The sequence below is a fragment of the Telopea speciosissima genome, chromosome 9 (genome assembly GCF_018873765.1).
Source record: "Telopea speciosissima isolate NSW1024214 ecotype Mountain lineage chromosome 9, Tspe_v1, whole genome shotgun sequence".
NCBI lineage: Eukaryota > Viridiplantae > Streptophyta > Magnoliopsida > Proteales > Proteaceae > Telopea > Telopea speciosissima.
In genome coordinates, this window is record NC_057924.1 from 4,432,114 (window position 1) to 4,450,367 (window position 18,254).

General features: G+C 38.3%; 1 protein-coding gene and 1 long non-coding RNA gene across 2 annotated transcripts in view; one reads left to right on the forward strand and one right to left on the reverse strand.

The window, feature by feature from the left end:
* On the forward strand, positions 1-15,128 carry LOC122639874 (uncharacterized membrane protein YuiD-like). The gene is made up of 5 exons (XM_043832885.1): positions 1-427; positions 1,309-1,465; positions 2,516-2,566; positions 13,697-13,789; positions 14,713-15,128. Exons 1-5 carry the CDS (start codon positions 285-287, stop codon positions 14,770-14,772), a joined length of 504 nt encoding a protein of 167 aa, XP_043688820.1. The 5' UTR covers positions 1-284; the 3' UTR covers positions 14,773-15,128.
* The window catches only part of LOC122639875, a 26,976-nt gene continuing 10,138 nt past the window's right edge, over positions 1,417-18,254 (reverse strand). The window contains exon 3 of the long non-coding RNA XR_006329588.1: positions 1,417-1,569. This is a non-coding gene — a long non-coding RNA (uncharacterized LOC122639875). The remainder of the gene's footprint in view (positions 1,570-18,254) is intronic.

The following is an 18,254-nucleotide window of genomic DNA, read 5'->3' on the forward strand; positions in this document are numbered from 1 at the left end:
CGGCTGGGATCGGGAGAGTGGAGGTCCGACGTTGGGGTTTCTGTTTCTTCCCACTCGAAGCCCGAAGGAGTTCAAAGTTGCAGAGACCCGAGGGGAGGAGACGACAGAAGCAGCGGAGGAAGTAGAGCGCAGCGAGTAAGAGAAAGAGAGAGAGTTAGACCAAACACCTATCTTCTCCCCGAGCTCGCTAGGATACTTCTTCCTATTGACTTTTCTTTGGAAGACAAAAGTTGTGGGATCTATCGATAGATAGATAGATTGATTAATTGATTGATAGATCGGTGATGGACGAAGTGATCACTGCCACCGATGCATCCTCCAACTCCCAGTCGACGTCTTTGCCTAATTTTCTCCCCACTAACCTCCCTCTCCTCTCTGCGTTCCTCGCCTTCGCTCTCGCTCAATTTCTCAAGCTCTTCACCACTTGGTTAGTACTTTCTCCCACAACTTTTAATCTTATGTTTATTGTCTTCTTCTTCTTTTCTACAAATGAAATTATGTAGATTTCGTTACTGTTTTGTCTCGCGTGGCTGTTTTCCTCAATGTGCCTGTGATAGGAGAATTCCTCTGTTTTACTTGTTGCATCTCACATTGTTAAATATTTTGTGTCTGGTGGATGAATTTGGCTTTTGAAGGGATTTTAAGTATCGGATTTGAATATTCTACTCTCATTTCCCCTCTCCCCCGGGCCAATTTGGTGATGTAAACTAGTTTGAGGTTACAATTTTCACAATCCGGTTTTTGAGGGGAATTTAAGTATCGGTTGTGAATATTTAACTCTCATTTATCCCCGGACCAATTTGAATATATAAACTAGTTTGAGGTTATAATTTTATGTTCATGGGTACCAGTGATGTCCTACATATACTTTGGAAGATTGTTTATGGGTAATGTGAAAACCAATGCTCATTCTTTTATAACATTTCTGCAACTAACCAGTCTTTCTAGACATGGGAATGGAACTTATAAGAGTATATTGGGAGGAAGGGGGTGAAACGGAGCATGAATAGCATGTATACTGGTAATTTTATGAACGGTTGGGTAGATTAGCATATAATGCTTGGTGATCATTATACACGGTTTGTTGGCCTAATGTTATGCTACTTTGATCTTTTAGTCTTATTTTCTTCATTTAAGTAGATTATTAGAGTCGCAAAATCTGCAACTGTAGAAAGCGATCCTGTTTTGTTTTGGTTTTGCATGATTTCATGACCATATAGACTGTCCTTTAAAATATTAAAGACAAATCTGCTTGAAATATTGTTCATCCGAGCTAAAACTGTCAATACATTTCTCCTATATGTGCAGGTTCAAGGAGAAACGATGGGATACTAGAAGGATGCTTGGGTCAGGGGGAATGCCATCATCACATTCAGCAACTGTGACAGCACTTGCGGCAGCTATAGGTTTTCAGGAGGGTGCTGGAGGATCAGCATTTGCACTCGCTGTGGTTATGGCATCTGTTGTACGTACTTACTTACCAGGTCTTCATTCTTTTCCATGGTGTGCGTGCATTTGTTTATGATTGCTGATCTCCTCAAAAAAGTGCATTCAGAATCATTAGAGTAACTAGAATTCTTTACCCTTTAAGTTTCCATATGGAGCTTGAAATTGTAAGCATACCCATTTCTCAGCGTTTAAACCAGTGCAATCAAGGTAGCTGAGCAAAAAGTAGGCATTTTTCAGGTGAGTTGTCGACTACAGATTAACATTTATTGGTGATTGACTGCTAAAATAAAGTGATAAAGCTAAGTTTCAAGCTTTATTGACCTTTTGAGATACAGCAATTACACAAGCACAGCATTATAAAAAGAATCCAGGAAATGGAGCAAACTTATTCCATGGCTCCAAAGTATGCTCTCAAATTAGCTGGCTACAACTAAGGTTGTGTCAATCAGAAAAATAAAATCAATTCCATTCATCAATTCTATTCTTTGCTTTCTCTGTTTCAGACTTACACTGGTTGCATTGGGAAATTTTACTGAAAATGCATCCAAACCATCCATATAAATTTAACTTTAACCCAAACCACTAAAATAGGATAATGAACCTAACTGAATAGAAGAATAACTATTATACTAAAAAATAATAAATTTGAGATTCATATGCTTTACTACGAATGGTAAACCCCATAATTACTATGGACGGTGAACTGAGATTTAGCAGAAACAGTAAATGCTGTCTCAACTCCCAAGTCCCAAGATCCATGCCCCTAAAGAAAAATTAATTATGGGTAGTTGACCAGGACCTCCTCCTAATATACATATTACATCAAATGTTTTTTGCCTTAATGCTGTTAATGAGGCCTTTCCTTGTCAAGTCATTTGACTAATGCTGCCAAGCAGTATATTCTACAGTTGTTCTAGGTTTCAAGACTCAAGTACTATATTTATTGTCTTATTATATCCATGTTTTAGTTCTCTCGTTAGTTGCTTTGTTGATTGGAGCTGTATCAAAGCATCTTTGCATTAATTTGTGCCCTCTTGGTAGGCATAATCATTTGGAATTTGCACAGGTAATGTATGATGCAACTGGAGTTAGACTTCATGCTGGCCGGCAAGCTGAAGTAAGAACCCTCTTTGTAACCAAATGTTCTTTAAATACTGTGATGATGGTCCTTCCCTCTCCCTCCAACCTCCCCCAAAAAAAAAAAAAAAAAAAAAAAAAAAAAAAAAAAAAAAAAAAAAAAAAAAAATATATATATATATATATATATAAATAAAAATAAATTTACTGGTTCTACTTTTATAAACTTCTGATGATTATGTCGTTGTGGAGAACTATTTATTATCATGTTCTTGATTATACATAGTGGTTTCTCCTAACTATTTTGATTGTTAAATTCGTTGTTAATTTTTTTATATGTTCTTGTTTATTGTTAGATCTTATGAGGTTCTTTCTGTTCCCCCATACAAATTTATGTTGCTTTAATGTATCCTTCATTTTGTGATGTGGGTATCCAACTTTTTTTTTTTTTGTGGGTGATGTGGGTAGAATAAACCTACTGATTTCTGGTTGAGATTGTAAGCATCATCCAGTTAATGCATGGGCTCCTCCATAGATCTTGTCAATATAGTTTTTCTGCAAATTCAATGCATACATTTGATTTAAGAACTGAAATTCAAAAATTTACTTCCCTCCCCCCCCCCCCCCCAAAAAAAGAAAGAAAGAAAGAAATGTGAATAGTACATTAGGAACTTTTCCTTGATTCATAAAGCATGATTTCTTTTCATGAATATAGAAATGTCATTTGTAATAGAGACAAAATATTGAAAAAATGAGTATAGGAAAGCGGCAACTCACCAACCAATTCTTTGACATCTTGGATGGTAGGATGGTTTGGAGCCTACTTTAAGAAAGATGAAAGTAGGCAAGGCAACAGGCCCAGAAAGAGTTCCAATAAAAGTGTGGAAGAGCTTAGGAATCTGTGGTTTATTTTGGCTAACCAAGCTGTTTAACAAGATTATAGACACAAAGAAAATGCCAAATGAATGGAGAAGCATTGTGATCCCGATTTAAAAATTAAGGTGATATTTAGAGCTGCAATAACTATTGAGGCATAAAACTAATGAGTCATATGATGAAGTTTTGGGAGAGGGTTATTGAATCCCACCTGAGGAAAGAAACTACTATTTCAGAGAACCAATTTGGCTTTTATGTCGGGGAGATCAATGATGAAAGCTATTTTTTTACTAGGAGACTCATGGAAAGATACAGAGAGGGCAAGAAGGATATACATATGGTCTTTATTGACATAGAAAAAGCCTACGACAAAGTCCCTATAGAGTTAATCTGGCATATATATATACTAGAGAAGAGAAGGGTGTCATGTAAATATGTGCACATAATTAAGGCTGTATATAATGGTGTGGTGACTGGCATAAGAACTGTGGGGGGGGGTCAAGGTAGTGAGTTGCCAATTACAATAGGGCTTCATCAAGGATCAACCTTAAGCCCTTACTTATCATGGATGATTTGACCCGAGACATACAAGACGAGGTCCCTTGGAGTATGCTTTTTGCTGATGATACTGTGTTGGTTGATGAGACAAAAGCAGGGATAGCACCAAGTTGGAAGTTGGAACTATGGAGAGCAACCTTGGAATCAAAAGGTCTTAAGATAAGTAGAACATAGACGGAGTACATGGTGTATAACTTTAGCCACACTAGGACGGTTGACGAAGTGGTCAAATATTGATGAGAGGGAGATTCCTTAAAGTGAGTATTTTAGATATCTGGGCCCTATCGTAAATAAAGAAGGCGATATAGAGGATGATGTTGCCCAGAGAATTAAAATAGGATGGATGAAGTGGAGAGGTGCATCCAGAGTTTTCTGTGATTGGCGTATTCCTTTAAAGCTTAAAGGGAAATTTTATAGGACTGCCATAAGACCGGCTATGATGTATGGAGTGTTGGATAGTTAAGAAGCGTCATATAGATAAATTAAGTGTAACGAAGATGAGGATGTTAAGATGGATGTGTGGCAAAACTAAGAAGGATAAAGTAAGGAATGACCATATTAGAGCTGAGTTGAGTGTAGCTCCAATACATGATAAGCTACGAGAGAGTCGCTTGAGATGGCATGGCCATGTTCATTGGAGGCCTTTGAATGTTCCGATTCGGAGGAGTGATTTGATTTAGATCGAAGGAACTAAAAGAGCCAGGGGCAAGCCTAAATTAACTTTAGGGAAGTGGTGAGGAAAGACATGCATAGCTTAGGTCTCGTATCCTGTATGACTTCGAATAGAGCTGATTGGAAAGCAAGGAATCCATGTCGCCGACCCCATTTAGTTGGGATAAGGCTATGCTGTTGTTGTGTTGAATGAGGAGGAAATTGAAGAATGTATTGATTGACTAACCACACTGGAAGAGACCACAGTTAGAGGGGTTAGCTTGGAGGGGGAACATTGGTCCCACCATGGTGGATCCTTTTTCCAAATAAAGTGCGTACATCTGAGCATTTTAAGAGTAGAGGGGTTCAATCAGCAGACTGATTGACCACTTGCAAGAAACAGCTGAGTAAAAACACCTTTATTGATTTCTGAATAACAGGATATATGGTCATACTAGGTGTACTATGCCTAGGGAAGTAAGAGATGTATTTAGTTCTTCTTGCCATTGCTATTTGGAAGTTGTCTGATCCTTGTTTTGGTATGAGGTTAAGTTGATCTTGATAAATGGGTATAGTTGTAACTAAATGCATATATATGCCTACAGGATATCAATGGCATACTTAGGCCGTGTTGGACAACATTTCTGCTTCTCGGGAGTGTTTCTAAGTTGAAAGCGTTTTTTTTTGTTTCTGTTCTTGGGGAGCACTTTTGTGGGAGTAGAAGTAGTTTGGTTATAGGGCATTAGAAGTGTTTTTGAATCAGCATGTTTGGACGACACTTTAACAAAAGCACTTACGGCACTTACACAATGCCCAATTTCAATATTGTAATGGTACATTTGGGATCGAAGTAGCATTGTTGCATTGCATTATAAAATTACTATTATAAAAAAGGTGTACCCAATGCACGAGGCTCCTGCCACGGCAGGGTCTGGGGAGGGTCATAATGTACGTAGCCTTACCCCCGCTTCGCGGAGAGGCTGTTTCTCGACTTGAACCCGGGACCACTAGGTATAAAAGTACTATTATACCAACAATATTTCCCAAGTGGCAAGTTTTAAGGATTCAATAATTACAAAAATGCCATTAAATAATACCATTTGTCTTAAATTTACCTTTAAATAATCATTAAGCAAAATTGTGTGAGTTATTATATCGGGTTTAATCCCCCTTTTTTCATTTCATTAGATAGATGGCAGGCTTCTCGCTAGCAATTCACCCAACAGTTCCCATTTATCGTTATGGTGTACCTGATGGCATTTGGGGTTAACCCTCTCTCTCAACAAAATTAGCAAACACATATCGGGCCCTCCTCATGTCCCTAGACCAGCAAAAAGCAGCTAGAATTTTCCCTTTGCATTCTTATTGCTTTCCACACCCAACGCCAACATTCTCTCAAACACGACTAGAGCTCTATCCAAATCACTATGCCCAGGTCATCTGCCTTTGAACCAACTTGCTCCAAAAAAAAGAGATGCCAACTTCCTTTGTAGACCCAAATGACACAGAATTCGAGTGATTGTTGACTAAGTTTTAACACTATGTCGGAACCATTGATCCTTCAACCCACTGAAAAACGAAAAGGTGTAGAAAACCTAGGACCTGTAACCAGTAACTTGAGAGAAGAGAAAAAAGAGAGAATGAGAGAATAATAACTTGTTGTCTTTATTGATAGGAAAGCCCCTCTATTTATAATAGAGGGGAAATTACAAATAGAAAGGGGAACTCCTAATCAGATTAGGAATTCCTAATCATGATAGGATTCCAAGTTACAATAGGAAAAGAACTAGAACTAACAACTCAAACTGAAACTAAGACTAATAACTCACAGTAGAATTAGGACTTGACATAATTAAAAACTAGGACTCCAACTAGGACTAGGAAAATAGAAGATACACATATCAACCAAATCACTGTTCACGTGAACACTGTCATGTGAACAGTACTTCTCAACACTCCCCCTCAAGCTGGATTATACAAATAAGTAAAGAAAGAAGATTGAGCTTGAACTAAAGAAAAAAGAACTCCTAATAATGCTAACACTCCCCCTCAAGTTGGCGCATACGAGGTACTAATGCCCAACTTGAACAAAATGAAAAAAACGAAGTTGTAGTAGAATCCAGCTTGACATATGAATGCAGCTCCCAAATAAACCTTCAAGAACTTGAAAAAATAGATCTTCAAAACTTGGACAGACATGATCAGCAAACCGGGACTGGAATGTCTTCTAAAAAAGGCAGCTTTCAACGATCTTCAATAGCTATCCGGTGATGAATCTCAGATTGTCATAGTGACTTAGAATCTTGAAGTGAAATAACTAGAGCAGCAAGTAGCGAAAACAAACCGAATCGCAATGGGAAAAAACTGTATCAACCCAATCGAAAGTCCTCAAATAGGCAACAACCAAATATCTTCAATATTTCAATACTTCAATCTCCCCCTTACGGCAGACTCAACCCAATAACAAAGTAGGTACCCATTGGCAATGGTGAAAACTCTGATCGTCTATGCTTTGCACCAAGTGTTCCTGCAAGTTCTGCTTGTACAATGTCTGCAGGTGTACTGTACATAATCCCCCCCTCACGTGTAGTACACGTGGACATAACAGAGATAATGTAAAAGATAGGGCAAAAACATAATATTCCAGAATTTTCTAAAAGTGCTATGGGTAATTAAAAAGGAAGGAATGACAAAATTGTAATTTACCAGAAGTTTCCAAAGGTGTTATGGGTAAATGCCAAAGGTATGTTTTGGGATATGAAGGGAATTAGAATTATTGAAAGGGAACGGTGTTGGAAAAAAAAAGGATGGCATGACTGTAATTTGGTGGGAATCCACTTTTAAATACAATCCAAGCCAAGGGGTAAACTGGTAATAAACCAGAATTTTCAAGGGTCAATTGGGTAGTCAAATAGGAGAATGTATTAAACAGGTAATGGCAGTGCCGTAAATAACCAGAATTTTGCAAGGATTTTTTGGTAATCAAAAAGCAATGGATTGCAATAATTAAAATGATGGTTATGGAGAGTGGCAATTTGGTAAATAATCAAAATTTTCAAGAGGCTCTTGGGTAAATAAATAGGGGAATGGCACAAGCTAAGGCAAAAAAATGTTACAATCGTAATTAAGGTGAAATCCAATTTTAGCACAAGCTAAGGCAAAAGGGTAAATCTGGAATGAATTATAAAATAATGACAAAGGAGACTTAGCCACAAAGGAAGGGGTATTTACGGAAACACATAAAGTAGATAAAGATATGACTAAAGGAGATACCGTCGATGGACTTTAAGTGGAAGGGTAGTTTGGAGAAACAATATTAAAAACAGTTTAAAGATAAATACCATGACTAGCAAAAGAGGGAAGTCACGATGAAGAGGAAGTCTACTTCCTCACAAAACAGAGGCAGCGTTACCAACAAGACTGAAACCACGACTCTTGCGGGAGTAGGCTCTCTTCTTATAGCGGACAACAATCAACAATCGGCAGCAGAGATAGTAGCAACAATCGATACCAGTTGAGACAACGCAGCATCGATCAGCTAGCACAGCCGAGATATTGATGAACAAGCAAATACTTGATGGAGAATGAAGGCGAGACAGCAAAGCAGTTCAATCGATCAGCAAATCATGGTAGTATAACAAGTGCAAATCAGAGGCGCATGTAGCAAACCAACAGCTAATACTTTCTTGTAATCAGAAACAAGAAAGAAAACCAGAACTAACGTCAAGTCTTCTTCCTTTCAGAAACCAGAACCCACAGTGGAAATCAAGGAAAGATAGGCACTAATCAAAGGGGGAATCGAGGTGGAGAAACCCTTAGCTGCAGATTCAACATCAACATCTCTGTTCAATTTGACATTGTTCGTGTAGCCTCCGATAGAAACGAGAAAACCTAGTTCAAATATGATCTTCAGCAGTAGCAGCAAACCGATACCCAAATATTGAAGCAGTAATAGATAAAAAACCATATAAATCTTCGATCATCAAATCAGCAGAACAACGTTTTCACAATCACAAGTATAATTTTTCATAAAAAACCTTCATTAAAACGCATACGAAACCCTAGTTTTCCTTCTTTGAACTAGGGTTTCCTTCTTCAACCGGAAACCCAAGACGACTCTCAAAACGGCAACTGGTTATAGCTTTGATACCATGTAGAAAACCTAGGACCTGTAACCAGTAACTTGAGAGAAGAGAAAAAAGAGAGAATGAGAGAATAATAACTTGTTGTCTTTATTGATAGGAAAGCCCTTCTATTTATAATAGAGGGGAAATTACAAATAGAAAGGGGAACTCCTAATCAGATTAGGAATTCCTAATCATGATAGGATTCCAAGTTACAATAGGAAAAGAACTAGAACTAACAACTCAAACTGAAACTAAGACTAACAACTCACAGTAGAATTAGGACTTGACATAATTAGAAACTAGGACTCCAACTAGGACTAGGAAAATAGAAGATACACATATCAACCAAATCACTGTTTATGTGAACAGTGTCATGTAAACAGTACTTCTCAACACTCCCCCTCAAGCTGGATTATACAAATAAGTAAAGAAAGAAGATCGAGCTTGAACTAAAGAAAAAAGAACTCCTAATAATGCTAACAAAAGGCAATATTTGGTTCCTTCTACAAGATTTGAACAACTCTAGGTGTATTTATTTCAATAAAATTTTCATGGAAGTCACTACGGTTTTGTGTAGAAACAGGTTTTTCTTCTGCAATTGGGTTCAACGGGTGAAGGTTTAAGTGACTCGCGGTGGATACCGATGCAAAGAGGAATAATTTACAGGGTATTTAGTATTATTGATTTCTTACGAGAAAACGATCTGTTTGTTGAAGCCTAGACAGGGATTTATACTGTTGGGGGTTGAAACCGTACAGAATAAAACTAGGCAGCATGTCATGGGTGCAAGGAGTTCTCCTTGAGAAGGAAAACTCTTTCAACTTCTGCAGTCGTGACCTTCTCTCTCCAGGGTGTGGAAGCAGAATGAGTAAAAGTTGCCGGGAACAATAAGTTCTTTAGTGAATGAGGAAAAAAACGATGTTTGTAGCAGTGAGGATATCATTCATAGAAAGGGTCTTACCGGCTTTCCTCAGTGACTAAGAAATTGATGTAGAGATGGAGTTGATGGGAGAAATGGCAGCACACATCGAAGTTACGTTGCTTCAGTTAGAGAAACCAGTGACACCGTTGGTTTGGGAGAGAGATGAGAAGGCAGCGGCGATATGGTTTCAGGTTGTTCTCTGCCATCGAACTCAGGGAAGACTACAATGTCTCTCTCTTCTCGCTATCAGGACGATGATAAGGCTTGTGGTTTCTATTGGGTTCGATTTGGTTATTTTGTTTCTCTCGAATGTGTTCCCGGAACAAAAAAGCAACTTTTTTTTTGTTGCTTCTCTGTTTCTTTTCTTTTAGGCTTCGTTTGGTTGCAAGAGCAATTCAAGGGAAGGAAAGTGAAAGTTTCAAACTTAAAATAGAAATTTTTGTAATCGTTACTCCATATGACTATAACACTAACTCCAAATCATTCCATATTTGGTTATTAAATTCCACTTTACTTTGCATCCATTTCCCTTTCCCTTCGGTTTAAAAATAAAAATAAAAATTACGTGTAAAATGTATCATTACTAAATATGGTAAAAATTTAAGTAGTTTATATATCACATGGGGTAATGATTACAAAAATTTCTTTTTTAGGTTTGAAAATTTTCACTTCCCTTCCCTTTGATTTCCCTTGCAACCAAACGTTGAGTGATCCAGATGCCCAGTTCATTCCTAGAGAACAAAAAACGAACCAGACTTACCAAACGTGGTTCAATTTTTTTCGTGTTCCTATGAAACAAAAGAACACCGGAAACACTTCCGTGGACTGTTATCAAAAGACGCCTTAGGCCGCGTTTGGTAAGGATCTAAAAGAATACTTTTACAGTTTTGTTTTTCTGGGGAAATAAACCACACTAGAAAGGCATTTGGTAAGTCTATTTGTTTTCCTATTCTCCCAAAGTGAACTGGGCATATGGAATACAAAAAACAGAAACATAGAAACCCCCCCCCCCCCTCCACACAAAAAAAATCTACTTTTTTATTTAGAACCAACCCTCAAGACCCCGATTTCCCACCCAACCCAAACCCTTGAGACACCCCCCTTTCTGAACTGGACCTCACAGCCAGAGTCTCCATTGATGAGCACCTTCCCCAGGAGGAGTTGGCCATCCTCCAGTATGTCACTTTTCTCTCTTTGTCTCTGTGACGAAAAACAAGGACTCTTCTGAAGCTCATACTGTTTGAAACCCTAAATGAATACTCATAAGGGATTTCGTTAAGAAACTCTACCCAATTGAAACCGTAGGTGGGTAGAAACTCACGAACTTGGAGAAAACAGTTTCCTTGGATCCAAGCTTCTCAACTGCTATGCTATTTTCAATTGTTTGACTGAATCCAGATGGGTCTTTGATAGACTTATTGGCTACCTGTCTCTCTGTAATTCAATCCTTGTTGAGTATTTCAGAATCGATCACTATGATGAAGTTCTGAGACTCTATTTGGATATGAAACGGCAGAACATTGGTCTTAATAGTTCAGCACTTGCGCTTAGTTTGTAAAGCTGTACAGAGCTCCATACTGTAGAGGTTGGAATAGGTTCAATAGGGATCCATGTGTATGTTTTCAAGTACGGGTTAAGCAGGGACTAGTTTGTTAGTTCTTCACTAATTGGGTTGTACTCCAAATATGGAGGCATCAAGGATGCAAGGGCAGTATTCGGGGAAATATCAGAGAGGGATCTTGTTGTTTATATAAGAATGATCACTGGGTATGCACAGATTGCCGATTGCCGATTGCCGATTGCCGAGCTTATGAGGCTTTCTGAGTTTTTTGTGATATGCAGGAGCAAGGATTAATTACTAGCAGGGTGACTAGTGAGCATACTCCAGACCCGGCAGCTGCTCAGTTAGGAGCACTGGAGGAGGGTGGATCAGCACATGGGCATGCCATTGGTAGAGGAGTTTATTCTAATGGTAAGTTATAGAGGCAAGTTTTGTGGGCATGTATATGAAATGTGGTGCCCCTGACATTGTAGCATCTATATTTTACATAATGAAAGGAGGAGCCATTGCTTCTTGGAATGCATTGATCAGTGGCTACATTCAAATGGGGAAACCCTTGGAATCTTAGAACCTTCTCAATCTCATGGTCCAAGAGAACTTGACACAGATTTGATCACCTTAGCAAATAGGCTATTGAGTTGTGCTGATTTTAAGTGTCTGCATAAAGGTAAGAGCATCCATTGTTATATAATTCAAAGAGGAATACATATGGATCTTGTTGCTACCACTTCTTGGTTGATATGTAATCTAGATGCAACAGTGTGAAGCAAGCCAAGGAACTGTTTGACAAGACAGAGTTGATGGATATTATATGTTTAATGTCATGATTGCAGCATACCTCCAGAGTGACATTTTTGTAATTACTTGATATTTTGAACTTGCCACATGACCAATCCTGTTGTCTAACAGTAATTTTAGAATGAAATAAAAAAATCCTACTCAATGTATTGTTCAATATTAAAAATTGGTGTTGGTGAAGTGTCGTACCTTCCAAATGTGTTTTTGTTTATTTCATGATTCAGAAACACTTCCTATACCTTGTACTAAACCGTTTCACTCATGCAAAAGTGTTCCCTGTGAACAGAAGCAAGAAAAAAACAGATCCAGCTCAAAAACGCTTTTGCAGAATAGAAATGTTACCAAACGTGGCCTTATTGTACTGCTTTGCTTTCTATACACCCAGGAGCGAACTTTATTGTTGTCTGTCAAAAATGGAGGTAAATGTGAGGTTTTGGACAGCTGAGGATAGAGGATACAACCATTATACAGGATTTGTTCCACTACAGCAACTAAATTAAAGTTTCTGGGCCCAAAACGAAATAGAATCCTGGCATCGAGACCCTTGAGTAGTAAGATCCTTCATGTGCTTGTATGCTACCCTGGAGTGAGTCTGACAAGTGACCAAAACATCGTCACAAGAACTTGTGAGGATTGTCTTCATCGCAACTTGCAACTTAGCAAAACATGGATGTGTCCTTGTGATTTTAATGTTTTCTAAAATTACAAAATTCCATCTGTTAATAATGGAATCTAGATGCAACAGGTTCTCTCTCCTACTTCAAAGTTCAAACCGCTGATTACCATCCAAGGTACTTTGGATTCATTTTCACTCTTTGAGGACTGAAACCATTCTAGGGTTAATCTGCTTGTTGGTTGTTTGGATGGGGAAGTGGCTGTAGTAATTTTGTTGGGGTCACTCTGGTGGTTGGTAGGAGTGGGGTTTTATTTGTTTGCTCTGGAAGCGGGTTCAGTTTTGATGTTGTGGGTGCTGTCGGGGTTTTGTGGTGTCCTTATAGTTAGGATGAGCAGCGGCTGGCTTGTAGGTGTTTGCGTGGTAGTCTATTTTTTGGGGGGTGAGGGTGGGGGTGGTGTTCTACGCTTCCTTGTTTTGGAGCTTGGCTTCATGAGTTCATAATCTTTCTTTTTTTGTGCTTAATTCATTTGTTTTGCCTACTCAAAAAATAAAGAAATGCTTGGAGGGGAGAATTTGAGATCTTGGCAGCTTCGTGTATGGTTGCCCTTGTAATCAGCATTGACAGATCAACTCAAACACCAATTAAGAACTGAGCTGTCTACTTATGGTGAATATAGGGTTTTATTGCCCCTCTTTTCTTTCAAAGAAACTGAATTGGCTGTCTAGAGTAAAATTTTGTTCTGTTTGATAGTTTGACAACACATGAAACTATTTGTGATATAGAACATTTTAAAATGTTTAACAATGAAAAAATGCTGCATGGTCTCCAAATTCCCAAATCTTATTTTGTTGGGGTTTACTGAGTTTGATCCCTCGCGTCGATGTTAGATACCAGCACACACGCTTAACAAATTTAATATAAGTTATATGGAGGTTTCCCTTGCATTTGGACGCTTTTTTTTTTATTATTTGAGTGGAAACATTTACTCTATTATCTTTAATTTTTTCTGGGGTAGAAATCTCTCATTTGATAAGATCGTTGTATATAATGCTTATTGCAGTTGCTGAACCAAATTGTGTGTGAGCTACCACCAGAGCACCCTTTATCTAATGTCAGACCTCTTCGTGATTCATTAGGTCATACTCCACTTCAGGTCAGTTGGACTTATCTAGTCTATGCTGCACTCTGCTTGCAAGTTACTGGAAATTCTTTGCTATGATCTCTTTTTTTTTTTCGTTTCTGGAGCTTGCATGAGTTTATTCCTGTAGTCCATTTTGTACATGGCTTGGTACTTGATCCAATTTTTTGACCATCTTTCTGGATGATTTGCTCTGATTTCTGGATACCTTCTTCATGGTGCATGAACTACCATACAAGGAAGGGACACATGGTGAATGGTCGTTGCTATTAAGCATCAAATGACATGAAGACCATTGATTACTACTATTTTCTTCTATACAAGGCTGTTTGGCTGCTGTGTTGATACTCAAACATGAGCTTCCCATTATTATTATTATCATATTGTGGAATCCAAGGCATTGGATTTCTTAACCATTAGACTAACTCATGCCTGCCTCCCAAGTGCTCCCCCAGTCCATCTTCCCCCCAACCCCACCCCTCAAAAAAGAGAAAGAGGAAAAAAGAAAGGGACATTAAAGTGCTAACCTGCCATATCATATGTCTACCAAGGATGACTAAGTGCATGATTGGGTAAGCTTGTGGGGATTCAGCTTCTGGGTTTCCATTAGCTGGCTTTTCAAAAACAGGCCATATGGGGAGTGTCGGTTTGGAATCTTTCCCACCTCTTGTTCCATGAGCCCATAAGTCCGCGTCTCCCCCACTCACCAAATTATTGCATCAGGCACTGGGGCAATGATTATTCCAAACCAACACATCCTATTGGCTCTGTGTTTTCGCTATCCAAAAGCTGATTCCAGAAACTGAAGCCCGGTACTCTTCCAATCACACGCTAAAACATTGGTTTATTGGTTTTCACACTTGTGTTTGGATATTCTACTGTCTGTATGTGTGTGTTGATCACCATTTGTTGAGGCGATTTGTTGCTTTTGTCTGCAGGTTATTGCCGGTGCTGCCTTGGGAATTATTGTATCATATCTCCTGAGAAACACCAGTTAGGAAGGGGCATCACCAACATCTATTCTTTGACCCTGTCACTGCAATCTTAACGTGTTGGTTGTACGTTTGAAGCAGCATTACAACTTGATATGTTTTGGAAATATAGTGAGAGTTGTACAATTGGGTCTCTAATTTTTTAAAGCTTATAGAATGCTATGGAGTTATTCATTTTGTGGACTAGGATCTAGTGACTTACAGAATGTTATGTAGTTACTCATTTTGTGGATTACCCTTGCCTCTTGTATTATTTTATCTCCACAGATCCACACCATGGTGGCTTGGATTTCATGGACCAATGGCAAGTTCTGGTCAGTGTATGAAATTGAAAAGCTCCATCATCATTTTGCTTCCTATCATATTGACTGGCGATCTTTAGTGCAAGAATTTTTTTTTACCAAGAAGCTCTAATGGATGATCAGAAATTTTTTAAATTTGTTCAGTTATCCCTTTTGTCACAATTTCTTGCAGAAAAGGATGTCAGCATAACTCATTTACAAGATTTTAAGATGTCGATTATAGCAACCTTTACATGGAGAGGTTTTTCTTTTTACAAAATTACTTTGTTATAGGAAAAAAAAGATCCCCACGATGCCTGAGTGGGACGGAGACGAGGCCGGATTGGGACTGCTTTGATATTATGTAAATATTCAATCCAAAAGGTCCAACTATTGGATGGAGGAACTCACGGTATATGAGATGAAGAAAGGCTTTAGGGGTAACTGATGTAAGACTATTCTCTCAACACTCTCTCATGTGCATCAAGGGTGAAACAAGGGTTTGATCTTAAAACCTGCCTGCCACTACTAGCATATGTAGTAGTGGGTTCTTGGTGCAACGGTAAGGTTGTTCCATTGTGATCAAGTGGTCGTGGATTTGAGTTTGAAATAGTCTCTCTGCAAAAACACAGGGATAAGATTACGAACATTATGATCCTCCTTAGGCCCCGCAGTGGATACTTTTTTTTAGTGGGGTTTTTTTTCTCACAATTCCATGCGTTTAGACAATTTTGAAAGTATGAGCTTTTTTGTGTGCTAAATTGGAGTATTAAAACTTCAAGTGGATGAATTCCATACTCCCTAAAAAAAACCCAGCAGAATCGGTTGAAATTTTAATTCTATGATCTAAGCGTTATTTGGAAGATAAAGCTGCGCCTCAAATCCCTCATTTAGGAATATGCTAGTATTGATGCTACCATTAGTGTCTCTACTACCTGGCTTCTTCGACCCAAACGAAGGCAGATTGCTTGAGTTGTTAGCCCTCGTTAGGAATTAAACTCCCTTTGAAATACGAATTCAATAATATGAACCTTTTTACCTTGAATAATTATCACCTCCAATTTGCTGTCTGCTCCAATTTCCTGTTTTTCCTCATATAGGAGCGGAAATGACCACCCTACCCACCTTGGGCAGTGTGTTCGAGCAGGGGGTAGGGTGGTCATTTCCGCTCCTTTGTGAAGAATTGGAGTGGACAATGAACTGGAGGGGGTAACGATTCGTTTTACCTTAGACATTGGCTTTGGTTGAGCTTGCAATTTCTTCTTTAGTGGTGTCTTCTCGATCCTCCTTGGCAGATTTTCCATGTAGTTTCTGACTACTTTAATCTTCTTGCTCACTTTCAGCTAGTTATTTTTCGGCATATATATCGGGAAGGCAATTTTATAGCTGATGCTTTACCCTCCTTTGGTTATAATTAACATAATTTTGTTATTTGGGACTCCTCTCCTCTAGGGATATAAACGGATCAAATTTAGCTCGGATTGCTACTATTCGAATTCGTTTACCAAATGACGTATCCGTATCTGATCTGATATCCGATGAAATTTTAAAAACTATTATCATATTCGAATTTGGGAATTTATCGGATATCCTCGGATATGATCCGATCAGATAAACTATCCGACTAGCAAACGAATCTAACCTATATCGATTACGGATTTCTAACTACAATTACCAAAATATCCTTATAAAAAATATTTATAATAAGGGTAATATAGTAATATTTTATACATTTTTATAAAAAAAAATATTAAAAACTAATTACATTTTACAATCAAATTGTAAATTAATAGGATATTTCGGATCCGAAATGGAAATATCCGAATTCGAATCCAATTCTTGTTATCTTTCATACTGATTCAAATATTTTTTGGAAACCAAAATTTGGGATTTGGAAACCCCTAAATGGATTTGGACACGGATTTTTGGCTATCCATTTGCATCCCTACTCTCCTCCCTAACTTCTCGTTCTATTAATTAAGATTCAAAATTTATCATAAAAAAAACCCTAGCCTCTAGTGATATTTTTAGGCTATATCAATTTATTTAACATGCTACCAAACCCTATAGTTTTTCAAGTACAAAAAGATGAAAACCAAAGTTTAAAATTTTCTTTTAATCGAACCATTTATTCTTGGATTGCAACTTTGCTCGGGCAGTCTGGTTCGCGAGCCCGCTGTCTTACACATGCGTTGCTTCAGAGGAGCCATGTATCTATTGTTGGGTGCAAAGTTGGGAAGCGACACTAAAAGGAACCAAATCGGAGAATAGGGAGATTCTTGGGCTCGAATCGTTTCTATGCTGGTACATCTGAATTTCTAGGAATGATTTTAATTTTGAAAAGAAAGTCTAGACACCCATTGATGTAGTCCGAGCAGCCTAGGTAGCCAATGCTGAGTTCATCCAAGCCACAGTGTCTCCTTCATCCTCCTCTTCAATTCAGGCCCCAGTTTCCGATGGCATTCCTACGCCGTCAAGGTGAACTCCACTGCCACAGGGTAGTTTAAAGGTAAATTGCAATGCAACATTTATTCAGAAAGAGTCGAGAGGAGGACTACGCCTTTGGATGTTCTCCCCATTCTACAGGATATTTGGCACATTGCTGCTATGTTTGAGAGTTGTTTTTTTTTTTTTTTTTTTTTTTATAATTCCTAGAGAATTCAACAGTGTTGCTAATTCTCTAGCTCGAAGGGGCCTGTCGATTACGGGATTGATAGCATGATCAAATTCCACTCCTTGACTCCAGAACTTGTGTACCCCGGAGACCGTGGCTCAATCCCGTTTTCCTTTTCAATAAAATTCTCCTATTACCAAAAAAAAAAAAAAAAAAAACCAAAATTTAAAATTTTCTTTTAATAACTGATTCGTAATGTGTTTTAAACTGAACCATGTCCCCAAGTGCGGTAGGTTGGACACACCAAATGCCTTGATATCCTAACTCCCAACCGGTGTCAACTCTCAACCTCTTTTTTCCTTTCACATTGTTTGAGGATTTGGTACTTCCTAAAACTTTCTAGAACTATGTTCGACAATAATTGTATGAAATTGGGAACTATCACAAAACCATCCCACTAAAATCCAGAATTGACCTATCCCATTACTAAATGGGGATGGCTCTGAGAGTTCGTTTTGGGTCCGATTATTAAATGGGATGGAACGGTTCTAGGACTGTTGTTCATACAAAAACAAAATTCTAAGACCTTTCTC

Bases quoted from the DNA above. Each gene is read 5' to 3' on its own strand.
- LOC122639874 (XM_043832885.1), top strand. From the start codon at position 285: ATGGACGAAGTGATCACTGCCACCGATGCATCCTCCAACTCCCAGTCG. The intron at 428-1,308 runs GTTAGTACTTTC...CTATATGTGCAG, and splicing joins CTCAAGCTCTTCACCACTTG to GTTCAAGGAGAAACGATGGG. The intron at 1,466-2,515 runs GTACGTACTTAC...GAATTTGCACAG, and splicing joins CTGTGGTTATGGCATCTGTT to GTAATGTATGATGCAACTGG.